At 34.5% G+C, this 19699-nt stretch overlaps 1 protein-coding gene and 1 long non-coding RNA gene across 6 annotated transcripts; one reads left to right on the plus strand and one right to left on the minus strand.

Moving 5' to 3' along the window:
• Positions 1-1450: 1450 nt before the first annotated feature.
• On the minus strand, positions 1451-10320 carry LOC140010222 (uncharacterized). 5 transcript variants are annotated; one of them, XR_011817505.1, is made up of 5 exons: positions 9895-10320; positions 4909-9807; positions 4341-4396; positions 2093-2288; positions 1451-1920 (listed from the first exon to the last, which is right to left on the minus strand). It is a non-coding gene; the product is annotated as an uncharacterized lncRNA (long non-coding RNA). The 5 variants fall into 5 exon arrangements; XR_011817504.1 differs by having other exon boundaries at positions 4909-9817; XR_011817507.1 differs by having other exon boundaries at positions 4909-9385; positions 9478-10320.
• Positions 10321-13841: 3521 nt separating this feature from the next.
• On the plus strand, positions 13842-18772 carry LOC113697791 (uncharacterized). Its single transcript, XM_072056764.1, has 4 exons — positions 13842-13987; positions 16845-17329; positions 17434-17665; positions 17782-18772. Exons 2-4 carry the CDS (start codon positions 16859-16861, stop codon positions 18249-18251), a joined length of 1173 nt encoding a protein of 390 aa, XP_071912865.1. The 5' UTR covers positions 13842-13987; positions 16845-16858; the 3' UTR covers positions 18252-18772.
• The last annotated feature ends 927 nt before the right edge of the window (positions 18773-19699 follow it).

Genomic DNA, 19699 nt, shown 5'->3' on the forward strand with positions numbered 1-19699 from the left:
ATTATCTCGAACTCCTTAACGTGCTTGTGGGATTTTTCGCCAGAGAGACCATGGAAAGAAAGTAAGAGGTGAATCAACCCCGATTTCAGTTCGAAAGTAGTATTCTCCGCCAAAGTGGGGAATGTGATGCACAAGGGTTGGTGAGTTAGTTCCGGAGCAGCCAGCTCCCTTAATGTTTGGGTGTTGGCCATGCTTATTTCGTCTTCTACTGACTCGTTTGCAATAAATACGTGCCCTTCTTTTCGTCTCTTGGTCTCTTGCCTCCGCCTACGCGCTGTCTTCTCAACCTCAGGGTCGTATATCAATTCACATGTGTGAGAAGAATGGGGCATAAACTAGCAAAAATACTAAGAAGAATAGAATAAAATAAAAGCTGAATTTGAAAAGAAACAAATAATCCAAACGCCAACTCCCCGGCAATGGTGCCAAAAATTGACAGGTGCCGAACCTGTGCAATAATAATTACTAAAAAGTTCTAATTACCACCACAATTAATTATAGAACAAATCCAAGTACTGGAGCAGGGACCCTAAGTGTGCAATGGATTACTTGATTCACCATGTTCCCGAAAAGTTTGCTTGTACCGATATACCAGATTTGTCTATAAAAATATTGATTTTGCGTACAATGGCGAGTAGGGTCGATTCCACAGGGAGTGTGTAGGAAATTATTTCTTTCCAAATTAGTAGAACGAAGTTGGGGGATTTTCAATGAGAGACAAATAAAAGTAAAAATAAAACAAACAAAATTCAAAACCAACTCACAAAGCACAATCCACTAAAAATAGCAATTAATAAAATTCCATCCAAAAGATCAACTGCTCAGGCACGGTCCAATTAAATGATCATCGATATAAAGATATTTCATCCATTCGTCACTAGGTTGGTTATAGTTATCAACAAACTCTGACAACCAGCTCTTCCTTACTTTTTCGACAGACAAGGTACAACCATTGACTGCTTTTCTAACCAGATAACAACCCTAGGTACGACCGTAGGAATTTAATTACCTGATTGCATTAAAGCTAGAAGAATCCAACCCTAACTAATAAACACGCTAAGAGGGTTTATTTAAGCCAGATAGCCAATTATGGTGGTTGTCACTAGGTATCAACTAAACGAACAATTACGGATTCAATTTAGTTAATGTGACAATAGGCTATTAAATTAAATCAAATACCCGACCGTTGATATTCAATTAATAAAATACCCATGAACAATTAATTCAGGAAACGCACGAATAGCAATAAATTGGAAGAAATAATGAAGATTCGATTAGATCTCACAGATATTATGGACCGCGCCCTCGCGTCAACCTTTGGGTAGAGGAGAAAATTAGCCGCTCCTCATCGTGTCAATCCCGCGTGATTTAATTGAATTCATCCGATTAATTGTCGAAGAATTGGAGAGGTGAAACAACGAAGGAACAGTTTTTCTTATTTTGCGTCTACGCTGGAGCAGCGAGCACAAGAAAAATCTCACGAAATATTATCCGTAGCAAGAGTAGAAGCAAAAACGTCTCAGTCGTACTAGGCCAAAAGCCAACAAGAAAAGTCTCCAATCTCTGACCGCTAGGAAAAAGGAGACGAAAAACTAATCTAATTGCAGCCGGAGAAAACAAAAGCAAAGAAAAGGCGTCTGACCCAAAAGTAGAAAAAGAAAACTAAAGCTAAGGTCTTGATGACTCATCCGTGAATCTGGCTCTGCTTTTCTATTTTTAGCGCCGCCAGGAGCTATCAAACGTCTGACCTAATTCATCTAACAAGAGCTATCCCCTTTGGAGTTTTGATCTCATGCTTCGGGTTCACGTGGACTGGAGTCCGTCTTTTCGGTAGCGTCTACCTTTTCTGGCGTGGCCACGTCCTGAGATGAAAGGTCTTCTGGAAATTTGCCTCGAGAGACCATTTTTAATGCCAATCACCTACAACTCACACAAATATCAAATATGAGTGAAATTCCAATTCTTAGCGCCATGAATAGCCAAAATTAGGACAAGATGACAATGCAAAATGTGCCAAATAACTGCTCTATCAGGACTCTCCATGTTGCTATTTGATACCACAAATTGCTTTTCTCAAACAACAGGACAATACTTCTCTAAAAACTTCTTCTTCATTTTGGTCCATGTTGTAATGTTTCCTGCGGGCAGATAGTATAGCCAGTCTAGTGTTGCATACTTTAGAGAGAATATGAATGCTCTCATCTTGATTTGTTCCTCGGTAACACTAGAAGGTTTCATATTCGAACGGACCACAAGGAATTCCCGCAAGTGTTTATACAGTTCCTCACCTAAAAGAACAGGAAAAGAAGGCAAAAGATGTATCAATCCATATTTTAATTCAAAGGCAATGTTTTCATCTAAAGCCAGAAAAGTTATGTAGAGTGGCTATTAGTTCAAATCAAGAGCACCCAACTCCTTTAATGTTCTATTATTGGTCATAGTCCTTTTTTTTTTCCAAGAATCACTAGAATAGCCATTTGAAGAATCTACCAATTTGATAGCCAAATTCAGCCTTGGAGATGCAATAGATGACTACTTTTTCTTATGTTTCCTAGTCTCTTTCCTTAACCTACGCGCTGCCTTCTTAATCTCAGGATCAAAGATTAATTCACTATATGAGAAAAACGTGGCAAAAATTAGAAAAATATTAAAAATTTAAATAAAAGAAAAACTCCAAAAGAAACAAATAAACCAAAACACCAATCGTTAGCAATGGCACCAAAAAAATTGAGGAGTAGAATATATTCAATAATAAAGTACATACTTAAGAAAAAGTAAATTTGTATATAGTACTTTCTATGTCCCATTGAATTTGTCATGCTTACCTTTTTTGTCTGTCCCACAATTCTGTCACTTTCCCAAAAAGTAATGAATCATCTCTTCATTTCCAATTTTTACCCCTTATTTAAATTGTTGGACATGACATCTGAACTTGCAAATATGGGCCGATATAATTATTACTCTTTTTTTTTTGTCAGCAACGATATATTTGTATAACCTACTTTATCGGTCTATCCTAATCTAGGGGGAGGGGGAACCTAAGGAGATTGTGGTAGGGGCTAGTGGGTATACAGACCCAACTAGACCAAAGAAGTGTTATGGTCAAACCTCACCTATAGTCAAAGAAGGGACTTAAGTCCCTCTCTGGTGGCCACTGAGCCATTGGCCCAATGGTTATATAGTTAGTTACATGTACACAAATTCTCAATGGCCCGCGTGATTCCAATGAAATGCAAACAAATTGAAATGTATGAAGTTTAGTTGTAGTGTACAAAACACACGTACACATACTAGATGTTAGACAAAAAGTCAGTGTGTCCTCTACAACACACATGTGCACTATCTAAGCCACCGAACAAGTACACAAACAAGGGTGAAATTGGAAAGCGAGTGAATCAGACAACAAATTAAAACATTGTTCATAAAATTTGCAACTCCCGAAGTAGGACATATTTTCTGGGATGTAGGGAGTAGTAAATAGGATTGTTTCTATAGAGAATGAGAAAATTTGTTTTTTTGAGCAAGATTTAGTGGCGGATTTTTGGAGAATTAAAATAAGTAATCAACTCAAACAAAAATAATCAAACGAAAAAAAACTAAAACTAAATCAATAATAAGGAAAGCTTTAGCCAGAGGAATAACTTTTGGAAATGGTTCGCACAACTCATCCTTGATGCAATAATAAATTCTATCATTCATTGATAAACAGGTCATAGCTATCAACAAACTTTGACAGCCACTTTTCCTTATTTTGTTGGTAGTTAAAGTATAACCATTAACTACATCCCTAATCAAGAGATAATCCAAGGTACGATCGTAGGATTCAATCTCACAATTACAGTAAAAACTAGAAAAGCCTAGTTCTAACCAACATACATGCTATTAAGGTTTGTTTAGATTAGATCATATGTCTTCTTGACACAAACCCAATCATGCCAATCACCATAAGAATTAAAATAGCCAAACAATTACGGATTCAACTATTTTAATTGGTAGTATATTATCAAGTTAATTTAAATATCGAACCCTTGATATTCAAACAACACAATAATCATAAGCAAAGAAATCAGGAAATATACAAATACCAATGAATTGAAAGAAATAATTAAAATAAATATAATTAGCAATAATTTACTCTAAGTTTCACAAAAATCTAATATGAACAAACTAATAAAGAAATAAATATGGGGACATTGAAAGGTGGATTACAAAATTCATTATTTGTAAGACTAAAAGAAAAGAAAATGGACGAGAAAGGGATTTGAATTCATCTCTCGGAGGTCTGCCCTTTCAAAGTTAAAAAGCATACCAATGTTAAAAGAAAAAATAAGTAGGCCTACCTGTTCAAATCAATAACTTGTACCTTATTCTTTTGACACTATAGCTTTGAATGATCCTGAAAAAACAACGAATTTGTCTCAATGCGATGATATTATGCTTATAGATATTGCCCATACTTAACACTGGCAGGCCACTTCAGCAGTATGTTTTCAATATATATATATATATATCAAGATTGGAAATCAGAGATTGGATTACTATAAAAATAGATAAGAATTTATAAGAAGAGAGCAATTGCAAGGTATTATGGACAGTGTTATAGCAAGACATTGCCAAGGTTCAAAAGTGGGACAGCAAGTTGTACTTCCAGATTTGTTTATAGGAGGCTCTCGTGACATGAAAAGAAGATGTGTTGATGCTATGCCTTTTGTATAGAAATTTGGTAAACCAGACTTTTTCATAACCATGACGTGTAATCCTTCATGGCCTAAAATAAAGAGACACATGCTTCCTACTGATGAGACTCGTAGCAAGCTAGACCTACTAGCTCGAGTTTTTCATGTAAAACTTGATCTTCTTAAGCAAGAATTATTCAAGAAAGAAATATTTGGCTCTATTGCTACTTACACTTGCGTTATTGAGTTCCAGAAATGTGGGCTACCTCATGCTTACTTCCTCATAATCTTGAAGCCATGTTCAAAGCTTTACTCTACAGAATCTTATGACAAGCTAGTTAGTGCAGAGATTCCAGATGAAAGCAAAGATCGACATCTCTTTAATATGGTTCGTGAGCATGTGATCCAAGGTCCTTGTGGAAAACAGAATCCAAGCAATGCTTGTATGCAAGGAGAACACAAGAAAAAAAAAATGCATAAATAGTTATCCAAAGCCATTTGCTGAGAATGCATTTCATGGAGATAATGCATACTCTACTTATGGAAGAAAAAACAATGGATACAAAATGATGGTTCATGGATACGAAGTAGACAATAGATGGATTGTTCCATACAATGCTTCCTTGCTTGCAAAATTCAACATACGTATAAATGTTGAAATCTACTCTACAGTAAAGGTTGTCAAGTACATATATATATATATATATAAGTACATTATAAGGATCATGACAAGATTCATTTCTGAGTTAGTTTAGACATTCTAATGCCACAAATTCTGATGCTCATACACTTGTGATTGACGAAATAAAACAGTACTAATTAGCTAGATGGGTATGCCATGTAGAAGCTATGTTGAGGATATACATATTCTTGTTAACTAAGATGCATCCTTCTATTATTCACCTACAACTTCATTAGGAGAATTGCCAACCTATGAATTTTAGAGATGATCTCCGTTTGGATTTAGCATTTTTTGGAAAACAATTTTTTCATTTACAATGCTACAGTAATACACAAACAAAATTAAAATAAAAAATATTATATATAAATAAATATTAATATATAGAAACAGATCCAATATATATTTTTAAAAAATCACAAAAAAATTGTAAATTATAAAAATACTCAAAAAATATATTTTAAAAATACCTCTAAAAACAATCCAAAAAACATCTACAATAAAAGTTTTTCATATACACAGTTACAGTAAAGTTTTTAAAAAACACTTCCGAAAACAGCTAATCCAAACAGAGCCATATAAATTTGCTAAGAGGACTATGTTATCTGAGTTCTTTTACATGAACACCACTGATCCTCTAGCTCAAAACCTTAAATGCATTTATAACGAGTTTCCTGAACATTTTGTTTGATATCTAAGAAGGAGAAAATGGGAGCCTATAAAACAAAAGGACTCAATAGGCCAGATAGTAATAGCGAGTCCAATAGAAGAAGAGCGATACTTCCTCAGATTGCTTCTCACACGTGTTAAACGTCCAACATCATTCGATAATATGAAAATAATAAATGGAACCTATATCCGTATTTCTATAAAGCACCAATTCTAAGAGGCTACTTTGAGTCAGATAGTTCACAAGAACAATGCCTTGAAGCCAGTTTGTATCACATGCCATATAGCTTAAGAAGTTTGTTTGCGACTTTGCTTGTTCACTTTCCTCCATTAGATGCTAGGCATCTTTGGCAAAAATTTGAAGAATCATTATCTGAGCATTTCAATAGGATTCCAGAGTTATCACCTGATCAGATACGATTCCAAGTATTACAACAAATAAATGATTTTCTACAATCAAAGAGAAAAGACATTAATTTTATGTTTTGGTTCCAAATATCATGAATTTTGATCACTTGAACAAGAACACTCGTGACACAATAGTTGAAACAAGAATTTGTACACCAGAACTTGACCTCCTAGCAATTAATCAACTCAATGCTGATCGAAAAATGCTTTTGATATTATCATGAATATAGTTTTTTTTTTCCAGAAAACCATTCCTTTATCAAGCATTACTAGCAGAAGTGAGATCAAAAGTATATGTATCCCTTGCTACAACATCCTGTGGAGTTGCAACTTCAATTTTTCCTGGTAGAAGAATAGCTCATTCAAGATCCAAGATACCAATTGATATAATAAGGAGTAACCAATGCAGAGTTCAATTAGCAAAACTTCTCCAATTACCAAGTCTAATAATCTGGGATGAGATACCAATGGCACATAAAGTTTCGATTGGAGGTGTTGACAAGCTACTGAGGGATATAATGGACTCAAAGGATTTATTTGGGTCAAAGATTATCATTTTTTGAGGCGATTTTTGTCAAGTGCTACCAGAACAAAATCTGAATTTATTGAAGCAAGCATAGTCAAGTCATACATATGGCCATAGCTACATAATCTACACCTAATCGAGAATATGAGAGCAAGATGTGATCCTCATTTTACCGAATATTTACTTTACACTGGAAATGGAACAGAAGAAGGTTTTTTTCGCTTGTTGAAAGCAATGTGAAAGGAAGATTTAACATCCATGGAAGAAGGTCCATGTGATAAACACAATTTGATCCCAAATGCGAGTGCTAAAACTTCAACTTAAACATTGGACACCCGCCCAATATAACAAGAAAAGGCTAGTATAAATTGTCCACTATTATCCCAGAGAATTCCACCCCACGATGGATACTCGGATTTTCCTTTGAACACCCATTTATATTTTGTTTAACCACCCCAAGAATAGACTTCTCTTAACAGACCAGAAGATGTCATTTATACATGTGAAGTTGTGAAATCATCCAAAAGAATTGAGACCAAGAGCAATCACCAGTGCATCTAGGCTTTTACCCTATAAGAAGTTTGAACTTCGATTCACATTTGTTTTTTTAAAAGGTTGATTCACGCGTACATATTTTTGAATCACATAACAAATGTGAGATATGTATTGTTCGCTATTAAATGGCAATGCGGTATACAAAATAGCCACATGGGTTTAATAATATATGATGACTAAGAAAAGTGATAATGAGTGATATATAATGAGGTAAGAAAGCTCGTTTGCCTATTGCACATACCAAATGGTTTATAAATTGGTTCATTGACCAAGCCTACAAAAATTTTACCAAACCCATTACTCCTACAAAAAGAAAAGGGAAAAAAAAAGAAAAACCAAAATTGCAAAAAGCTTCTTATGCTCCAAACGAAATTAATAAAAATTAAAAGGGTAAATTAATAAAAAGCGCCCAAGGTAATAAAAATTAAAAGGGTTAATTACCCAAAACTCCACTGTGGTTTAGTGAATGTTTAACCTATTTCTTTATAGTTGTGAAACTTGGAATTTATCCTCTGATGGTTTTTTAATTCTTGAAAATTGTCCTATGGCTTAGCAAATGTTCAATTTATCCCTTATAGTTTTGCAACCTACAATCTAGCCCCTTGTGGTTTATTAGTTTTGAGATTGGGATGCGAATAGCCGAAAATAACCAGATTTGCAAGAAACATGCATTTGGAGATTTTTATTCTTTTGGGTGCAAAAGTGCTTGTGACACAAAAATGTGACTTAATATGCCAACTATACCTTTTGATGCAGCATGAAATACCCAAATCATAGTCTACCATTGGTCCAAATGTTGAAGAAGAGAAAGCAGTAGACTTGAGGGAAAAATTAGGCTTATGATGTTACATAGCAGGTGTGATTGGATTTGAAAATAGATGTAAAAACTTAAAGGCTTAATTTTAAGTTGCACCCTGTAATACTAGCTTGGATTTGGCCATGCTACACACTGGCCTATCCACTGATAATTTTCGCTGTTCATTTAGTCCTCCATTTTTGTCCTATGCAAAATCCAGATAATTTTGTGGATGTTGATAATATATCTGTGGATTTGATATGCTAATTGTGTTTAAAAGACAGAGAGGTAAATAACATTTAAAACAGTGGCAAAGATTATATAAACAAAATCATTCACTTTTGACAGCACATGTGCTTTAAGACTGGATCTTCATACATATTAGCACTTGCAATTAAGTTTCATGATCTATGCAGGTGCAAGATAACAAACTAAACTATTATTAGCTATCTCATGATCCTTTATTTGTCAAGGACTGAAGCAGTTTCAAAGAAAGTATCAAAGCAATGGACCTAATCATTTAGCTAGCTAACAAAAGATTTAATAAAAGTAACATAATTAAAGCAGTTTAGGCCTACTTGCCCTTAAGCTTCTTTGCTGGACTTATCTTCAATATTCTCAGGCAGATTGCTATCTTCTGGACCTTCTTTGGTACACTGCTCAGAAATATTGGATGGCTCTTTGGATAGTGTTTCTACTGGTGTAGCTTCATTTTCAGGTAGCCCTTTTGGAAAATCAAGGCTACTATTTACTCCACTGCTCCCATATGCATCATTTTTCGTGGAAAAATTGCCTCCAGCAATTTCTTCAAGCACCAACTTAGTGGTTGGTGTGAACTTTTCTTCCTTTGTTTGTTGTTTTTTTTTTTTTGATATATTGGTGAGGAAGTGCCCACTGCAGAAGAAACTTCGGTGCGATTTGGAAATGTTACAGTAACAGATCATCTGCAGTGTAAGCTTTGGACACAATAGTTTAATTTGTCCCTGGTCTTAAAAGTGAGTCTCATAAGCCTTGAGAAAGTAGACAATTATATATTTCTTCAAGGAACCATTAAGTTCAGTGTCTACTTCAAAGTGCTGCAGCAAAAATTATTTTTTGAGTTGTAGTCAGCTGTTGTTAACTTTTTTGTTATGCATGGATATAAAACAGAAAGATATATATCACTTACACTTTCTTGTGCTAGTTTATGCTGAAGTGAAGTGAATAGAATAATTTTTTCTGCACCTTCTCAAGATATAGTGCAATTGATTGTTCCCGAATCATCAGTTAATATGATGGGAATTCGAGCCCTCAAATTCAACAACAGAAATTAACATCAATTTAAATGTAGAAAGAGGATTAAATTGTAATTAAAGAGCATGAATTGGTAACTTTACCTCATATCAACCTCACTGTGTTGCTTGCAAGAAGGACAACAGATAATCCAATCAACGTTTGCATTCAGTATTCCTGTATTTAGCATATCCAAAGGCAAGTTTCCCAGTTGCTTGAAGCCAAGCTGTTTTTCTCTAAATCAAATAGATATGAAAGATATCTGAAGCAAAAATCACAGTTAACAATAAAAAAGGCAAGATCATAATCGTACCTAAGTTTTTCATCCTTTGCTCAATATGACGAAAGAAAGAACCAACATCTAAAGGGTTTCTCCTTTCCCTTCTCCCTTTTGTATACATGGTAGGTTTTAGAAACCATACCATAGATCATTAAAAATTGTTTTCTAAAAGAAAACATCACTTCGTAGCAGGAAAAAAGGAAGAATTCGCTGGTAAATTCAAACCAAGTACAATCCCTAAAAGAAGCTGAATTCTTGGGGCAAATGCAATCACGTGCATGTGGAGGGTTTTGGTGGTTCTAACCAAGAGAAAGTACAATGCTTTGTTCAGAAAATTGGTAGAACAGTGGCATCTTTTGCAGGTTCATATTCGGCTATTCGAGCGGAAGAAACGGAGAAGAAGAGACTTTTAGTGAGAGGCCTAAAACTGACCCATATGTTTAGATCAGTATCAAACTATTTGCATCGAAACAGAAAAATAAGAAGGAAATATTTTCAAACATACAAAAATAGCCCTAAATAGTTAGTAACTATTCAAACAACCACTTTTCACAAAAGGACGCAACTGACTTTTAACACTTATTAAAACACAAACAAAGTTAAAAAATAAATATATTCAATCCATTATTACCAATTGACCCTAAAATAGTAAGCTACTATTGGAATTCTCAATTGTAAGATCAAGTCCCAAATAGACATTTACCATTCTTTAAGATCCAAATGAATAAAACAAAGTTCCTTTCTCCAATAAGAGCTTGACACTTGGCATTCAATGGACAACTCAAGTTGTTCTCTTATCTAGTAGGTAGATAAGTTGGGTAGCAAATTGCCCCCAATAATCAATTGGTCAAACATGTAGGTTTATTATTATTTTTTTTTTATGTATGTGAGATGTGAAAGGACAGTCATGCCCCTTGTATACATAATGCTTTGATAATATTGTCCTTAGAAGATTATATTATTATACTTTTCTATAAAAAATTTTGTAGTATCTAAGAAATAATGATACAATTATAGATATAAATAAGAAAACAAAGAAAAATAAAAGTGAATTACGTCTCATGCCAATATGTAATTTTCATTTTTTGCGATTGGGAATTATTTTTGAAAATAATATATATATATATATATATATATCTCTGTGTGTGTGTGTGTGTGTATAATGTTGGTGTTATTCAATAGCCCCATTTCAGACACTCAATTGGAAGTCTACCTCCCTCTTGTTAAAACTAAAATTGAAATTAAAATCACGAAAAGCTCAATAAATATCACAATGAATATTTATTTGTTTTTCTTTGTTTGTCATTTTTAATAATTCCGGTTAATGCTCAAATATCAATCGATATTTCTTTATGAAATATTTTTAACTAACACAAATTCTTATGAAAACTAAAACATTTATTTAATAAAAATAATTTATCTAATTTCAATTATTACAACTAAATTTATGTCATTATCTTTTACACACTACAATGCTCTTCAATAGAAACTTCAGAGCAACTTGTGAGTTAGAAACTTATTTCATCATATAACCGAGGACATGAATATCTTTTTAGACCTTTCGTACGTATAAATCCCACCTCAAATGTTTGACCATTTTGTCAGGGGGTAATTTGTGAGTTTTCAAATTATAGAGATAATCTACTACTCACTCTGTATTACCGGGGCAACTTGTAATTAAGCCAAATACTGCTATTAAATGTTGTTAGAATGGCTGGCCATCAGAGCAATAATCTTCCGACCGGAGTAATTTTTATTCAAATACCAACATTACCCTTGACTAGTAAATCCCATATATTCTCATTGATTTTGTTGGACCCATTGTCCACTAATTACTCTTTTTGCTTCCCTCTCTAATTAATTGACTAGTTTGCCTTCTTATTCTTTCTCTTTAACTTATTTATTATTTGGATTAATCTTCTATATATTGAGTATATATACTGTCATGTTTGGATGAATGTTATATATGCTAAATTTGAATTTCAAATATGAATTTCACTTATGTGGCATTCATTTAATCATAATAGTGAATAAACTGTCAGTGTATATAAAATTTACTCTTATTATTTTTGCAAATCACTGATTTGGTTTTGAGTTTTTTTACCATAATGTTTTCTTATAGTGTAATTCTTTTGTTTTAGAATGCCCTTATTTTTTATTTTCAAAGTTGTATTTAAAAGTTATTTTTTGTGAATACAATGTGGTTTAACTCAAACAACTAACAATCTAAATGAAAATAATCCAAAAAATGTAGACACACTGTTCCTTCAATATTATGGATGTAGAACATAATGCAATTTAAAATTAATTTAATCTAGTTATTAAAAAAAATATATGGACACATGTTGAAGTCAAGATTGATATAATAATTGAACAACTCATGATTTACTCCTATGTAAGCAACAAGTCACAAGTCTAACTCATGATTTATGATTAACCCCAAATTCATGGTAAAACAAAACGTGAAAAAGACTTTATATAGAATCTATAATTTGATACTACTAGAATGAATTAACAAAAAATAAATAAATAGAACAAAATAAAAAATGTACAATATTGCTATAATTGCAACAAAAAATTACTCAAAAGATGAGAACTTTGAATCTCATTATAATTGCAACAAAATTCCATCCTAAATTTAATCAAAATTTATGATCGCTCCAAAAAACTATAAGCAAAGATTATTTGATAGAAAACATAATGGAAAAAAACCAAAAATGAAAAGAAAAAAGCAGGAAAAAAATTACTGATATTGATGGAGAAATAGCAAAAGCAATGCGGAGAAGAATATATGCAAGTCTTGAACTACATACTGCAAAGGTCTCAAGAGACTGAAAAGAAATTGTAAAATAGGAAAGATGCAGAGAGATCCTAAGGTGGGAATAAGAGAGAAGAAAAACTGGTTGCTGATTAATAAGAAAGGGGAAAAAAAGAGTAATGAGTGAACAATCAACCCCAACAAAATCAATGGGAATATATGAGGTTGACTAACTGAGGGTAATATTGGTATTTAAATAAAAATTGCTATGACAGTATCGCTAGCCAATTAGAATACCTATTTTGTAGTTGTATAAAAGGAAAACATACAAAACATGTTTCACACATCTTTTGGAATATCATTTTCAGCCTACTTAGGGGATTGCAGAATTAGGAATTTGAAATATCAATACAAACTTTGCAACTGTTAATGGAATGCCATAACAAAGATTATTGAAGATTCGTAAAGCCATCATCATTTCAAGAACTTACAAAACCAGAAGAAGAAGCTAAATTGAATGTTTCAAAAGTACAATGAAGTAAGTTGACATTCTCAATATCACATGGGAGTTTTTGGTATTGACCTTTTTTTATTTATGTGGAACAATTGCGATATTTTAGTTGCAAATATTCATTGCAAGTATATCCATTCCCATTTCCAAAAATTTACAAAACATGGGAGCCGATAAGTTAAACTACGACCCTGTTTGACAAGCAAGTTTTTGGTTAAGTTTGTCTGCTACAAGTTTTTTAACAACTTTAACTATAGTAACTTTAAAAAATTTTAAACTATATATTTCAAAATATCCAAAAATTTGCATACTTCAAAAATTTTTTCTATAACTTCTACAGTAAGTTACAGTAAAGTTTTAGACAAATATCCAAAAAACTCACTTGCCAAACGGGGCCTACATCATCAGGGAGTTTTGTTATTTGAATAATTCTATAAAATAAAATAAAATAAAAGATGGTCCACCCCTTCATTTTAAAATTCTTTTATTTAATTCTATCGTTTGTCAATCTTTGTGCAAGGGGCCTCTTCAGTGTTCAGCTCAAATAAAAAAAGAAAAAAAAGAAAAAAAGAAGAGGTCCGAAAAAGAAAAAAAAAAACCGTGGAAAAATGGCAAAAAGGAAAACCCGAAAAAAGAGCAAAGAAAGAGAATCGGAAGGGTTTTTGAGGAGTGTTAGAAGACAAGAAGAATCAAAAGCAAGAACCCTAACACATCAATTCCGCTCTGTCACTCTCGTCCTTCCAGGTACCGTCCTCACTCCTCCCTCCCTGCTTGCTTCTCCAGTGACGTCATCACCAGCCTCCCAGAACTCATCTCGCTCTTCGCTTCTCTTCCCCATTCCTCCTTTGCCCGCCCAGGTAAATCCTTCAATCTCTCCTTCCTCAATCTCCTCCCCCTCCCTTCCTTTTTTTTATCATTTAATAATATGGCCTGTTTGTAATGGCTGCGAAATGAGATTCCCCGCCTAGTACAAGAAACCAAAAGAGAAAAAAAAATCATTATGTTAACAACGAATTTCCTATTTCTTTTTGTATTTCTTTCCCCCTTGTTTCGATTGATATTAGAAACAACGGTAGTGAAGAGAAAGTGGGGAAAAAAACTTATATTTGCACTGGATTAAGAGAATCAGGCAAAGGAGTTCCATTTATTTTACTTTAAAAACAAGAAATAATTTTTTTTATATAGCCCTGGTAAGCAAAGTAGTTGCCTTTGAAAAACCAAGTTGATTGAAAGATTTGTTCTATGAATGGAGGAAATTGTGTATTATAGCCCTGTTAGCCCATCATTTTTTTCTGAGGGTAACAGATCACAATGTCTGATATGTTGTTGCCAAGGAAAAAATTTTGAAAAAAAAAATAAATGGATAGAATAGTTGAACAAATGGTTTTAAGGGTAATCAATTGAAGATTTTCTAGAATTGTTGTAGCAGTAGAGATTGCTTTTTTTATATTAGGAATTAAGAATCAGGTTGTCTGATTCATATACCATAACTGTTTGCGAAATGGGACGGTTTTGTGGAAATATAACTATGCTCCAAGCATCAATTGACAATTGCAGCGTTCATCTCATTATTTGTTTCGAAGTTTCAGAAATTTGAGTAATAGCCTACAATCAGTTATAACTGCCCAAATGTCTTTTTCCATTGTCTGCTGCAAAAATTGTACAACCTATTGGCGGATATAGAAATTCTGCAGAACTGTTGCTTCATATCTTTCATCCTATTAGATATTGTAGATGATTTGCTTTGCCATTGTAAGTGCCTATAGTTGTTGTCAGTGTCAATCAGGTTAACAGCTCTTCTGACGGATACTTTTGGCCTCTGAAATTATTTTAACAAGCACTGCTGTTTGGAATAGGCAATATTCTTTCGCCTTATACAAGTCAAGACTTACTCCGTAGATTCTGAAGCTGGATGAAGAACTAATATACCTTTGTCCTTTGTTGCACTGCTGTAGATTAGTTGTTGTCAGTGTCAATCAGGTTAACAGCTCATCTGACGGATACTTTTGGCCTCTGAAATTATTTTAACAAGCACTGCTGTTTGGAATAGGCAATATTCTTTCGCCTTATACAAGTCAAGACTTACTCCGTAGATTCTGAAGCTGGATGAAGAACTAATATACCTTTGTCCTTTGTTGCTCTGCCTGTCATATTATGCTTTTGGCATTTTGACGTGTAGAAAAACTTATAGTATGTTGAGTTACAGAGGCCACTAGTGATAAAAAGAACTACCAGTATAGATGCACTCGAACCAAATTGACTAAAAACTTTGTATGTGTAAACCTTGTTATTGCATGCAATATTTTCATATTTATGTAGTCTGGATTTGTTTTTGGACAGTTTATGTCTCGACCTGCCTTTCCTCTTTCTTCTGTTTATCTTTTCTCTAAACTCATAAGTCCTTGAAGTCGTATTTAGACTATACGATTGGCTGAAGGATAGAATGTGATTGATCCCTTGTGACTTTGAAATAGGAACAGATGCCTTTGTTTTATGCTTTGGTCTGTCCTCTGTATGTCATTTAATTAGGAAGATTTAACTACCAGAATTTTGATAATGCCTGATTCTCTTGCTTTAGAAAAAAAAAGAAAAGAAAGATAAGTAGTGCTAATTCTGCTCTCGGTAAACAGAAAAGAAGACTGGTCTGTTCTTTTGAAATTTGCTTGTGCCATCTCAGATCACCAGTATTAGTTTCATAGTACACTTCTATGTCTGCAAGTAATAGTAATTTATCTGCCAGTAGTTTGGCATACCATTTAATCAATCTAGATGCTGAAACAAGGCCAATTGTGCCATTTTTTTTGGCCCTCTCTCTCTCTCTGTCACACAGACAGTACTAAGGTTCTGCTTTCTTCTTCTTTTGTTAAGTTTCTCTTTTGGCAGAGAACGTGCTAGATTGAATTATTGGGTTTTACAGAGAACTGAAGTGTTTGTGAACATGATTTGCTATTTTGAACTGAAACAGTTAAAATCAGAAATTCGTCAGCAGTTGATATGTTCTAAGGTCTAAGAGTGTAAGACTGCAACTATGTCTGGTAATCCTACTTTTGGGGATGAGGATGCTTCATCTGGCTCTGGAGAGGACTTGAATATGTTAGATGGACACAGTAAGCGTCCGTCTGCAACACCTGGTTCAGGTCGTCGCAAGAGAAGCCGTAAGGCTACTGGTGATGCTATAGTTGATGCTATGCTGGAAATAGCAGCTGCTTCAAAGATGAGGGCAGCTGCAATTATGCGGAATGAGGAGCGCTTCGCCATAAGCAAGTGTATAAAAGTTCTGGATGAGATGCAAGGCCTTGATCAACGTGTCTATTTTTTTGCTCTGGATTTGTTTGAGAATCCCAATGCCCGAGAAACTTTCATATCTCTCAAAAGTGAAAGAAGATTTGCATGGTTGCAGGGGAAGTTTAGTGCTTCCTGTAGTTCAGTAGCGTGAATAATTTGCGGGTTATTTTCCTTTTTTTGGATTCTCAACGTGAATCTTATTTTGTACAATTCTTAGAGATTCACGAATTTGCTAACATTGTAGCTGGTTTGACTCTATTGTTCTTTTGACAAATATAATGCAATTACTTTTAGCTTCAGTTGTTTCATTGCCACTTGTGCTTGTTTGCAATATATGGCTATTTTTTTGGATTCACATCATTGTTGACAGCGTTAGTGATTAAGCACATTGTGTGGTATTATATGTGTTTTATGATTTGTTGTCTACAGACTTGACAACTGGCATGGATGACCTTGACATTGAATTGGATGAAATGGAACTAGTTGCAGCAGCTGCTGGTTACTACTATTATAATAGTATAACCACTCAGCCTTGTCGTAGTTTGTCACCCACAAAATCTAGTTTTATGGCTGAAGTACTCAATGGTCAGGATGATTTATGTCGGGAAATGTTTCGGATGGACAAACATGTTTTTCACAAGTTATGTGGTATTTTTCGACAGAGAGGCATGCTGCGTGACACGGCTGGTGTCATGATAGAAGAGCAGTTTGCAATTTTTTTAAACATTGTGGGTCACAATGAGCGCAATAGAGTTATACAAGAACGCTTCCAGCATTCTGGGGAAACCATAAGCAGGCATTTCAATAATGTTTTGAAGGCAATTAAGTCGCTATCGCGTGAATTTCTTGAACCACCTCCTCTCACTACCCCTCCAGAGATCCTCAGAAGTAATAGATTCTACCCATACTTCAAGGTTTATCTTCAAAACCCATATTTCCACTTTTTGTACAGTTAATCATTTATTACTTATTGCACGAGTTAATCATTTATTACTTATTGCACTTCTCTCCTGTTTAGGATTGCATTGGGGTTATTGATGCCATGCATATACCTGCCCATGTACCGGCTAAAGATCAATCACGATTTCGCAATAAAAAGGGGGTGTTGACACAGAATGTTTTGGCAGCATGTACTTTGGATCTTCAGTTTATATTCATCTATCCTGGTTGGGAAGGCTCTGTTGCGGATTCACGTATATTGAAAGCTGTTCTTGATGATCCGGATCAAAACTTTCCTCAAATTCCGGAAGGTTGTCTTTGACGTAGCAACTGTACCCTGCTGAATCTTTTGTTTATCTTTGTTATTTCTTATTTGTCATAAATTCCATATGGTCTTGACTTTGTTGTACAAAATTTGATGTGACAGGAAAATACTATCTTGTTGATACTGGCTATTTGAATATGGAGGGCTTTATTGCTCCATTTGAAGGCGTCCGCTATCACCTTCACGAATATAGAGGTGCTCACCAATTACCAAGAAATGCAAAGGAATTGTTTAATCATCGCCACTCATCTTTAAGCAATGCTATGTGGAAGTCCTTTAATGTGCTAAAAGAACGATTTCCAATCCTTAAACTTGCTCCCCAATATGGTTTCCACACCCAAAGGGATATTGTCATAGCTGCCTGTGTTTTACACAATCACATCCGGCGTGAGGAAAAGAATGACTGGTTATTTGAGAGTGTTGGTGCAAGAGTTGAAGAGCTGCGTGATTTTGATGATCAACCAGATCCACAGTTGGCTTTCCAGATACAAGATCAGATGGCAGCCTCTTTAAGAGACTCAATTACCACAGCAATGTGGAATGATTTTTACAATGATTGGGAGGAATGGTAACTCATGTTTTAGGATGTCATTTTGTGCCAAGGCCTGTTGTCTTGCCTACCTTTTTTGGGGCACCTGGACAGCCGAATGCTATACTTTGCACTTGGACTAGCTTCTAAACCCTGCTTTATTAGGTTAACAGTTCTGTTCAATGGGAAAGGACGGGTGGTAACTTTGCCTTCTCTGTAGCTGCTACTATGATGTGAGTAACGTATCTAGGAGCCAATGGGGCACTATTTTGATGTGCTTATGTGGATATTTCAATGGACTAGCCTAGGAGATAATTAACCCCCTCTTGTTTTGCTTGGTTCTTTTGTACAGGCTAGATTGAATAGAAGTCCAGTGAAACTCTCCCCCTGGATCCTAAAATTGTCTTTGTTGCGGTAGCAGGATGTCTAATTGCACTTGATGTTTTCTGTATGAATTTAAACTTATTTTCCCAGATTATCTGGAGCTCTAATTGCCTCATAGGAAACCTTTTTGTGAAACTACAATTATAGAATGAGCAACCTATCCAATGTTGATGACTTCAAGGTTTTGTGTGATCAGGTGCGAAATGAAGTACAAGAGGTTACCTGTTAAGTAATCAACCTTTCTTTCTGTGTTTTTCCCATTTAATTTGAATTTCTTTGGGAGATGTCAGGATGAGGTGACCTGGGGTTCAACCCCTTCGTAACATGGAGCCACAACTGTTACTATTTACTATGTGACATTTCTGTCCGAGGAGGTTAAAAACGCAGAGCATCTGAAAGTGTTTTCTATTAGTTGTTTTTAACAAGATGTATTGCATTTAGTTGATAATTGTGTTTTTGAGAGAAAAAAAGATGGTCAAGCAAGATATTTATGCAATCATTAGATAAGATGAAAAAGCCATCAACCAAACAAAGCATTTTTTTTTTTTTTTTTTTTTTTGTGGGATAACCCTTGTTCCATGAGATACCAACAAAAAATTGGTCGGTGTAAGCCAATTTAAAGTTTGCCAAATCTGGATTGGTGGCAAGGAACTCAGGCTAATTTCAGGTAGTCTCTGGGCATATGCAGGTTGGGTGTTTATAACGTTTTTAGCTTCTTCATGGCAGTGCGAGTGTCAGACAAGAGACTAACCCGGTGCTAAGGCGCATAAAGGCAGTTTTTGTTCCTAAATCTCAACGTGGATTTGGGTAGCTAACAAATTATGGACTGCATTTTGGAGGATCAAGAGGACTAATGGTGTCGGATTGAAGACTTGGTATTTCAACCTTTATTATTATTATTACAATGATATATTGTTTTTTTATGTTAACCATAATGTTGGGGTGAAAAAGTAAGTAAAATTTTAAGTGGGGCATAAATAGAATTAGTTGATGCACACCCATTTAAAACTATATCCATTTATGATTTGTCCATTTTAATCATTAGTTAAATTGGTACGTATGTGTTAATTGAATTATAGCCATTCAAACAGGTCTAAGTCAACCATT

The sequence above is a fragment of the Coffea arabica genome, chromosome 7c (genome assembly GCF_036785885.1).
Source record: "Coffea arabica cultivar ET-39 chromosome 7c, Coffea Arabica ET-39 HiFi, whole genome shotgun sequence".
In the NCBI taxonomy this organism is placed as follows: Eukaryota; Viridiplantae; Streptophyta; class Magnoliopsida; order Gentianales; family Rubiaceae; genus Coffea; species Coffea arabica.